This window comes from Ranitomeya variabilis, chromosome 7 (assembly GCF_051348905.1).
Source record: "Ranitomeya variabilis isolate aRanVar5 chromosome 7, aRanVar5.hap1, whole genome shotgun sequence".
NCBI lineage: Eukaryota > Metazoa > Chordata > Amphibia > Anura > Dendrobatidae > Ranitomeya > Ranitomeya variabilis.
In genome coordinates, this window is record NC_135238.1 from 3698302 (window position 1) to 3708783 (window position 10482).

General features: G+C 46.9%; 1 protein-coding gene across 6 annotated transcripts in view; it reads left to right on the top strand.

The window, feature by feature from the left end:
- Nucleotides 1-9907, top strand: part of LOC143785030 (uncharacterized) — a 69024-nt gene extending 59117 nt beyond the window's left edge. For 2 of the 6 annotated variants that reach the window (XM_077273680.1, XM_077273681.1), the window contains exon 6: nt 8127-9907. In XM_077273680.1, coding sequence (XP_077129795.1) covers nt 8127-8323 — 197 coding nt within the window. In that variant the 3' untranslated portion in view covers nt 8324-9907. The remainder of the gene's footprint in view (nt 1-8126) is intronic. The other 4 variants (XR_013217948.1, XM_077273685.1, XM_077273683.1 and 1 more) reach the window with 4 other exon arrangements.
- The last annotated feature ends 575 nt before the right edge of the window (nt 9908-10482 follow it).

Sequence of the window (10482 nt, forward strand, 5' to 3'; positions counted from 1 at the left end):
GGAAACTCCCAAACACTGATGGAAGCAGGTGAACAGAAGAAGCAAAGTGCAAACAAGTCACCAGTACCACCAGCAACCACCAGGGGAGCCCAAAAAGCGGATACACAACAGTACCCTCCCCTTAAGGAGGGGGCACCGAACCCTCACAAGAACCGCCAGGGCGATCTGGATGAGCCCTATGAAAGGCACGAACCAAATCCGAGGCATGAACATCAGAGGCAGTTACCCAAGAATTATCTTCCTGACCATAGCCTTTCCATTTAACCAGATATTGAAGTCTCCGTCTGGAAATACGGGAGTCCAAGATCTTCTCCACGACGTACTCCAATTCACCCTCCACCAGCACAGGAGCAGGAGGTTCAGTAGAAGGAACCACCGGTACCTCATATCTCCGCAACAACGACCGATGGAACACATTATGGATAGCGAAAGATGCCGGGAGGTCCAAACGAAAGGAAACAGGGTTAAGAATCTCCAAAATCCTATAAGGACCGATGAACCGAGGCTTAAATTTGGGAGAAGAAACTCTCATAGGGACAAAACGGGAAGACAACCACACCAAGTCCCCAACGCGAAGGTGGGGACCAACACGACGACGACGGTTAGCAAACTGCTGAGTCCTCTCCTGGGACAATTCCAAATTATCCACCACTTGTCCCCAAATCCGATGCAACCGATCCACCACCGCATCCACTCCAGGACAATCCGAAGATTCAACCTGACCAGATGAAAAACGCGGATGAAACCCTGAATTGCAAAAGAAAGGAGAAACCAAAGTGGCAGAACTAGCCCGATTATTAAGAGCAAACTCCGCCAACGGCAGAAAGGCAACCCAATCATCCTGATCCGCAGACACAAAACACCTATAATTCTGCCGCTCGCTTCTGGACATAACTCTGTCACATTGCATTTTCTCTGGCGTCTCTTCAGAAGATACCGCCAAATGGTGCACGGGTTTGCGCTCCCGCAAACGCCGATCAATCTGAATTGCCATTGTCATGGACTCATTCAGACCTGTAGGCGCAGGGAACCCGACCATAACATCTTTAACGGCATCAGAAAGGCCCTCTCTGAAATTTGCCGCTAAGGCGCACTCATTCCACTGAGTAAGCACAGACCACCTACGAAATTTTTGGCAGTATATCTCCGCTTCATCTTGCCCTTGAGATAGGGCTATCAAAGCTTTTTCAGCTTGAATCTCCAAATTAGGTTCCTCATAAAGCAACCCTAAAGCCAGGAAAAACGCATCCACATTGAGCAACGCAGGATCCCCTGGTGCCAATGAAAATGCCCAATTTTGAGGGTCACCTCGCAGCAAAGAGATTACAATCTTAACCTGCTGGACAGGATCTCCTGAGGAGTGAGGTCTGAGAGAAAGGAATAATTTACAATTATATTTGAAATTCAAAAACCGAGATCTATCTCCGGAAAACACCTCTGGTGTAGGGATTTTAGGTTCAGAAATAGGAGCATGTATAACAAAATCTTGTAAATTTTGAACCTTCGTAGCAAGATTATTTAAACCTGCAGCCAAACTCTGGACATCCATGTTAAACAGCTAAGGTCAGAGCCATTCAAGGGTTAAGAGGAGGTAAGAAGCAGCTAGACAGCAATTAAGGGCTAGGCAGCAAAACTCTGAGGGAAAAAAAAAAAAAAAATTTCCCTTCAACACTTCTTTTTCTCCTGCTTCAGCCCAAACAATTAACACTTTGTAGGCCGGTCATACTGTCATGGTTCCCAATGGCAAGGGAACGTAAAAAACACATAAGTAACGAACGAGCTCTCGGGTGATGGAAACTCGAGTTGACCGTGAGCTAAATCTACCACACAACTAACAGTAGCCAGGGAGCATACCTACGGCTTCCTATATGCCACGCGCCAGCCGGAGGACTAACTACGCCTGGTAGAGGAAGAAACAGACCTGGCTTACCTCTAGGGAAATACCCCAAAAGAGATAGCAGCCCCCCACATGTAATAACGGTGAATTAAGAGGAAAAGACATACACAGTATGAAAGTAGATTTAGCAAAGAGAGGTCCACTTACTAGATAGCAGAAGGATACAAAAGAGGACTTCACGGTCAACTGAAAACCCTTTCAAAAACCATCCTGAAATTACTTTAAGACTCCTGTGTCAACTCATGACACAGGAGTGGCAATTTCAGCCCGCAAGAGCTTCCAGCTACAGAGAAATACAAAAACTGCAAACTGGACAAAAGGCACAAAACAAAAGGACAAAGTCCACTTAGCTGATCAGCAGACTAGTAGCAGGAACATGCAACCGAAGGCTCTGGTTACAATGATGACCGGCAAGGAAATGACTGGAGAGCAAGGCTAAATAGGAAACTCCCAAACACTGATGGAAGCAGGTGAACAGAAGAAGCAAAGTGCAAACAAGTCACCAGTACCACCAGCAACCACCAGGGGAGCCCAAAAAGCGGATACACAACACTAGGGCGTCCGACAGTCAGCGGTAATTCCGCATTCATCAACTATACGCTCAGTGGCGCCTACTAGATTTTATCTAGGTTGTCCGGGGTTAATTTAGCTGGTACTCGGGTTGGAGGCTGGGTCACGCCCACTGCCTTTAAATAGTTCTGCTGGACTTTGGGTGTCGCCGATTATACCTTGTGCCTTGTGCCTAGTGATTCCGGTCTGGAGTGGTGGTCTTGGAGAAGTAATATCGTATCTGGTGGTGTATTATCCTTTGTTATATTTCTCCTTCCTATATTTGTATTTGTTTTGCCCTGGGCACATTATAGTGTTTTCCTGTGTGTCTGCGGCGTGGTGCGTTTTTAGTTTTCCCTGTCTGTGCTTTCTGTGGGGGTTGGTGTGTGGTCTAATCACTGGGTGGCGGGTGGTGGTTTCAGCATAGGGCAGAAACAGGAGTCAGGGTCAGGCCTGGTGGCCCAGACAAGCACACCATTAGTGTAAATTCTGGGAGAGGGACAGATGGGGTTTTCCCTAGTCTGAGGGATATCGCAGGGGCCCGGGTAACCAGCCTTAGTCTACCCAGTACCCCCGTGACACATAGAGAGCCAGTTCATGCCACGTGTCCAGCTTGGATACCCAATAATTAAAAGGCACAGAGGTACGATCTGCAAGGTACTCCCTCACCATCTTCATAAACATTGCACTTCTTGTGACAGCAACCCTTGCCTCTGGGCCGCCACGATGGGAGGGTCTGAGAAAACTGTGCCAGAACTTGGCCATTGTTCCCCTGCCTGAGCTGGATTGCACTTCTTTCTCTCTTGCTTGGACTCCTTGGCTGTACAACAAACTCTGACATCTGCTGCCAGCGTTCTCACATGGGAATTTTCTAAGTAATTCCGCTACAAGAGCCCTCTGGTACTGCAACATTTTAGTACACCTCTCTGCCTCAGGCAGAAGAGATTGAAAGTTCTCCTTGTAGCGTGGGTCTAGAAGTGTCACCAACCTGTAATGAGTGTCACCCAAAAGTTTGATAATACGAGGGTCACGTGAAAGGCAGCGCAACATAAAGTCAGCCATGCGTGCCAGACTGCTAAAAGGAAGACTTCTGAGTCCTCACCAACAGGATGACTGACCAAGCTGTTCTCCTCCTCATCCTCATCCTCCTCCACCCTGTTCTCAGGCCATCACTGCTGAACAGAAGCTAATACAGATGTGTTTGTAGTACCATCTATAGCCCATGAAAGTAGCTCCTGTTCTTCCTCCTTCTCCTCCTCATTGTCTACCAATCCATGTTGAGAAGACATGAGGCTGGGCTGAGTGTAATCCCCCTGTATGTTTCCTTGCTCCATGTCCTCGTGCTCGGCCAGCAATGCATCCTCTTTAATTGTGAGCAGAGAGGTTTTCAGATTGCTGAGAAGCGGAATGGTGACCTTAATTATGGCGTCATCGCCGCTTACCATCTATTTGCAGTCCTCAAAGTTTTGGAGGATGGTACATATGTCTGACATCCATGTCCACTCCTGAGGTCTTATGTGTGGAGTCTGAACTAAATATCTATGCCCTTGTTGATGTTGGTAGTCAACAACTGCCCTCTTCTGCTCACAAATCCTTTTCAACATACGCAGCGTAGAGTTCCAGCACATGGGGACATCCCACACCAGTCAGTGAGCTGGAAGCTGCAAATGCTGCTGAAGCACGGCAAGGGCGGCTGAAGCTGTAGCTGACTTTCGAAAATGGGCAGACGGACGACGTACTTTCACTAGCAGATCCGGCAGCTCCAGGTAGCTTTTCAGAAAACGTTGAACCACGAGGTTAAGCACATGGGCCAAGCAAGATACGTGTGTCAGCTCACCTTGCCTCAGAGCCGCCACAAGATTATTGCCATTGTCACGTACGACTATGCCTGGCTGCAGGTTCAGCGGTGTCATCCAAACATCTGACGGCTCTTTCAGAGCTGTTCACAACTCATTTGCATTGTGCGGTTTCTCACCTATGCAGATTAGCTTCAGTACAGTCTGTTGCCGCTTGGCTGAGGCAGTGTTGCAGTGCTTCCAGCTTCTGACTGGTGTGTTGATTTCAGAGATGGAGGATGAAGAGGAGGAGGAGGAGGTGCAGGAGCTGTAGACTGTGGGGGCAACCCTGATAGACATAGGGCCAGCAATCCTCAGCGTGGGGAGGATGTGTTCCATCCCAAGGTCCAACTGGGTCCCGTCTTCCACTATGTTAACCCAGTGTGCCATCATTGAGATGTACCGTCCCTGCCCACAAGCACTTGTCCACGTGTCCGTGGTTAGGTGGACTTTCCCAGTAACAGCATTGTTGAGGGCACGGGTAATGTTGTGGGACACATGCTGGTGTAATGCTGGTACGGCACACTGGGAGAAATAGTGGCGACTGGGGACCGAGTACCTTGGGATGACCGCCCCATCAGGTTGCGGAATGCTTCCGTCTCAACAAGCCTAAAAGGCAGCATTTCTAGCACAAGCAGAAGAGAAATATTAGAATTGAGGACTGTGGCCTGTGGGGCGTTGGCTGGGTATTTCTGCTTGCGTTCCAAAGACTGAGTTATAGACAACTGAACGCTGTGCTGGGTCAAGGACGTGGATGGGCTTGCTGATGGTGCTGCTTGACTGTGGGCCACAACAGGTGCAGGGCAAGAGGCATCTTCACATGCACGGTGTACTGGGGATTGGCTTCACAGCAAAACAGTGGAAGAAGCAGTGGTGTGACCTGCAGGCAGTGGTTCTGGAGCCTTGGGTTCGGCCCACAAAGTCGGGTGCTTTGCTGCCATGTGCCTGGTCATGCTGGTGGTGGTCAGGCTGGTTGTTTTGCTACCCCTGCTGACGCACGCATGGCAGGTGCTGCAAATGGCCTGTTTTGGGTTATTGGCAGAGTCTTTAAAAAAATAGCCAGACTTGGGAAGATCTCACAGGTGGAATGGCAACTTTATGTTGGTGTTACGGGGAACGGATGAACACCTTCTGTTTGTTGCCACCACACTGCTTCTTCCTGCCTGTTGGAGGGGATATGCCTCCTTCCCCCTGTGTGCTGCTGTCCTCGCTGTGCATGTCCTCCTGCCAGGTTGGGTCACTCAATATATAATCCACCACCTCGTCTTCCACATCTGCACCCTGCTCCTCCTGCTGACTTTCTGGCAATTGTGTCTCATCATCATCCACCTCTTGTGACACTTTCCCACCATCGCCTTCGTGTGGCCGAGGCTGGTCAAAGCTTTGGGCAGCTCTACATGCGATATCATCTGTCCCCATTTGAGGTTGACTGGCAGAGTGTCATGTCGGACGCTGTTCAGACCAGGTCGTTCGACAGACAGTGGTAATTCCGCTTTTGACCACTATGCGCTCATTGGCGTCGGCTAGATTTTATCTAGCTGGTCCAGGGTTAAATTACCTGGTACTCGGATTGGAAGCTGGGCCATGCCCACTGCCTTTAAATAGTTCTCCTGAACACTGGGCATCGCCGATTATAGCTTCTGTCTTGTGCATGTTATCTCGGTCTGGAGTGGTGAGCTAGAAGTTGGAGTATCGTTGCTGGTGGTGTATTTCCCTTTGTCTTATTTGCTCCTTCCTATATTTGTATTTGTTTTGCCCTTTGCATTTATAGTGTATTCCTGAGTGACTGCGGCGTTGTGCTTATTTTTCCGTTATCCTTGTCTGTGCTAACTGTGGGTATTGGAGTGTGGACTCTTCACTGGGTGGTGGGTTGTGATTTCAGCCTAGGGTTGAAACAGGAGATAGGGCGAGGGTGGAGGCTCAGACATGCACACCATCAGTGTAAACTCTGGGCAGAGGGTCAGTCAGGGTTTCCCTAGTCTGAGGGAAATCGCAGGGGCCCGGGTTATTAGCTCTATCCTACCTAGGTCTCCCGTGACACAGAGAGTCCGGAATCTTGAAATGGAAAACTGAACAGCTCTTCAGAGTGTCCAAGTGTGGGATCAGTTGTCTCAGGGCACTCGGCATGGTGGAAAGAAGGAGGATCAGGTCGAGGAATATCCGGGCCACACTCACGGCTACTCACACTTGACCGTGTGGAAGACAAGGTGGTGGTGGTGACTAAGTGACTGGAAGCATTATCCGCTATCCAACCAACAACCATTTCACATTGCTCTGGCTTCAATAGTGGTGTGCTGCGGTCCCCTAGAAACTGGGACAGAAAGGTCGAGCGAGAAGATGTGGTCCTTGGTTGTTGCCCACTTTCACCTTGGCCACGGCCTCGTCCTCTGCATGCACCATCATCATCACGTCCACTTCCCCGCCCCTTGCCTTAACCATTTTAAATGGACTACTGCACTATTTCAAATGCTCAACAAAAATATATTTATTAGTAGCAAAATAATATCTGATCAATTTTCCTGCAAATCAACGACTTTTTTAACCCAAACACCAGACAGGCCTCAACCTGATCTAACAGACTGTATTCAATTTTTGTGGGCTTTTTTGTGAAGTAAATGCATGCTAACTAGTGCTGTATAGAATTAGAGTATCAGACAGCAAAAAAAAAGAGGTACACCGGCCTACAATGCACAAACTTGGAGCACGCAGATGTATGAGGCCTTTTACACTGAATTTAAAACACAGACACAAAAAAAAGTGGCACAAGGGTAGCACACACAACTATGCTACGTATGCCTGACAAACTAGGATTTTTCAATAGGCCTCAGTCTGACAGAACAGACTGTATATTTTCGTTTTTTGGGGGTGAATTTTTTGAAAAAAAAAAAAGTATATAGTAAAGAAGCAGCAGCAGGCAGTTATGGAGCTTTGGGAGGGATGCAGTGGGAGCAATGGACACACATACAGTGCCTGCAGGCCTTGCACTGATGTGGATATGCTGTGCTCTGCCTGCCTAGCGCTGCAATATCGGGACCCATGAATTAGCCCTTAAAAGGACTGTTGGTTTCTCAGGAGTTGTGGATGTAAGAGTTGCAGATCTGCACTAACTCTAAAACCACGATTCTGACCCTATCTCGGCAGCAGCTCTCCCTACTCTCGCTGAAACAGCAACAGAATGCGGCGAGCAGGGCGGCACCAGGTCTCTTATACTCGGGATGCTGCTGTGCGGCCCAGCCAATCACTGCACGACCACAACAAAGATGGCTGCTGCATTTCATGGCCTGGCAGACAATCCCTGCACCATGATTGGGTCTCTAAAGTCCGCCAAAACTGCTGGTTGGAGACTGACGGATAATCCTGGAAATGCTCGGTGCTCGCCGAGTACACCGAGCATAGTGATACTTGGGGGGGTAACGAGTAGTGGCGAGCACGTTCGCTCATCACTACTCTCCAACCATTACCCTGTGCTGCACTGAACATGGCACGATGTTCATTACGAGGAAAGATCAGTATGTGACAGCCATTAGATTAGATACACAGGACCCCGGACTAACATAGGGATCCGCAGATGGATAAAGTAGGGAGCACGCACATACATATGACCACGTAAACCATAAAGACATATGGGGAGAGCTGGTGTGGTGGGTCACATCATGGACCATTTACACTGAGTGCTGCTTCCATCTCTTTCTTTTGATTCTCCATTGTACCTTGTTCATGGCGACTCCACAGAAGTAAAGAGAGATTTTCTGTTCCAGAAATGTCCCAGCATCCCAAAATGTCATCACAGATGGTGAAACACTTTACTTCCTTCTCCCACCATCTTCCATTTAATTGTCTTTCAGGTAACGAGAGGTTAGGAGATCTGATTCGTCTCCTCTGGAGGTTTCCTGTCCCGACATCTGTACAATCTCTTAATCTCCTGCCACACAACCACTGTCCAATCACTGCAGAATACAGACCATATCTGGTGCTACACAACCAATACCTGGTGCCATACAACCACCATATCTGGTGCTATACAACCAATATCTGGTGCTAATACCAATTGGGTGCGGCAGATTTAAACTGTTGACTTATGTGTTGGTAAAAAGAGTCCATCTCCTAAAAGAAGATGAAGAGAAGAGAGGCTCCCAGTAATGGGACAACGTTTATTCTTCTTGGGTTCTCAGATTTGTCTCCTATGTCCCAGGTCTCTTTATTTATTTTCTTTCTTCTTTCTTATCTTCTCTCGTTAGTTGGTAATGGTCTCATCATTGTGGCCGTCACTCTCAGTCCTCGACTCCACTCTCCAATGTATTTTTTCCTGAAGGTTTTGTCATTCATTGAGCTTGTGTCCATCAATTGCACAGTTCCTAAGGCTCTTCACAGCTACATCCCGGTAGGAAGGACCATCTCCACGTTTAGCTGCCTCCTGCAGTTCTCTATATTTATAGCTACCGCTGGTTATGAATGTTCCATACTGACAGTGATGGCGTTTGACCGCTACATGGCCATATGTCACCCCCTCAGATACAGGTCTGTGTTGTCTGTCAGCTTTTGTTATCGGGTGACACTTTGTATCTCTGTGTTTGCAATTGGGAATGCAGCCATTGAATGTGTTATGATGTACAATTTGCCGTATTGCAGATCTCATGTTATTGCTCATTTCTTCTGTGATGTCCCTCCAATGATGACAATAGCCTGTGCCAATACATATATGGTCAAGATTTACCTATTAGTTGTGTCTGTGGCTGCAACCGTGTTCCCAAGTATATTAATAATCTGCTCTTATATCAGGATCCTGAACTCAATATTCCGCCTCCGTTCTGCAGAGTCTCGTCATAAAGCTTTTGTTACCTGTGGTTCTCATCTGGTCTCTGTTATTATTTTCTTTGGGGCCGCCATGTTTGTTCACCTTCGATTGGACAATCCATTTTCCCCTTATGAGGACAGGATGTTGGCTCTCTCCTACTGTGTGATAATCCCGACCATCAACCCCCTGATCTACAGCCTGAAGAATAAAGAAATGAAGAACGCCATCAGGAAACTCAATCTGAGAATGACCTTACATTAATGTGCGAGAAAGAACCGGAATAAAAAAACAAGAACCTTCTGAAGGCAAAATCCTGGTTTCTTCTTCATCTTAGGACTCATTTATGTTTTATCTGTGAAAAACATGGAAAGAACACGTTCCCATTAAGTTCCTAATGCTGTATGATGGATATATCCATGACGAGTACTGGTGGCTTTGTGCTCTAAAACGAGTATGTGTGTCATGTGAATTGCATGGTGCAGCTCTGTCCTGATGTGGTCAGCTGCCAGTATCCCTCTGCTACACACAGCCAGGCTCCAGTGGGACTGCGAGGACCTGTGTTCTCACCGGTACAAGCACTATCAATGGTACCAATAAATCTACAACTTGTTATGTAACAACCAAGCCCTCAGACATCTCTGTAACTGAAAGAAAGAACAAAAGTTCTGGCTCTCAGCAATGATGCCAATAAAAATGGTGGTAAAAAGTGATTTTGTTGTGCAAAAGTATTAAAATGTACAAAAATGATAGAAGCTGGATATCTATGTAACTATTGACCTGAACTACAAAACTACATCACTACTTATTCTGCATGCTGCACGATTTAAGAATAAAAATATAAAAAACAATTACAGAATTGCTGGATTTTGCTTATACCGCCTCACAAAAATGAATTTAAAAGTGATCGAAAAATGTTATGCACCTAAAATGGCAAACTAAAACGTGAGCACACAATAAAGTAAGACCCCACAAAACTGCATACAGGAAAAGTAAAAAACTACGGGAGTTAGAAGTTAGTGAAAGTCTGGGAGTTAGAAGTTAGTGAAAGTCTGAGAGTTAGAAGTTAGTGAAAGTTTGGGAGTTAGAAGTTAGTGAAAGTCTGTGAGTTAGAAGCTAGTGAAAGTCTGGGAGTTAGAGGTTATTGAGAGTCCGTGAGTTAGAAGTTAGTGAAAGTCTGGGAGTTAGAAGTTAGTGAGAGTATGGGAGTTAGAAGTTAGTGAAAGTCTGGGAGTTAGAAGTTAGTGAGAGTCTGGGAGTTAGAAGTTAGTGAAAGTCTGGGAGTTAGAAGTTAGTGACATTCTGTAAGTTAGAAGTTAGTGAAAGTCTGGGAGTTAGAAGTTATTGAGGGTCCGTGAGTTAAAAGTTAGTGAGAATCTGGGTGTTAGAAGTTAGTGAAATTCTGGGAG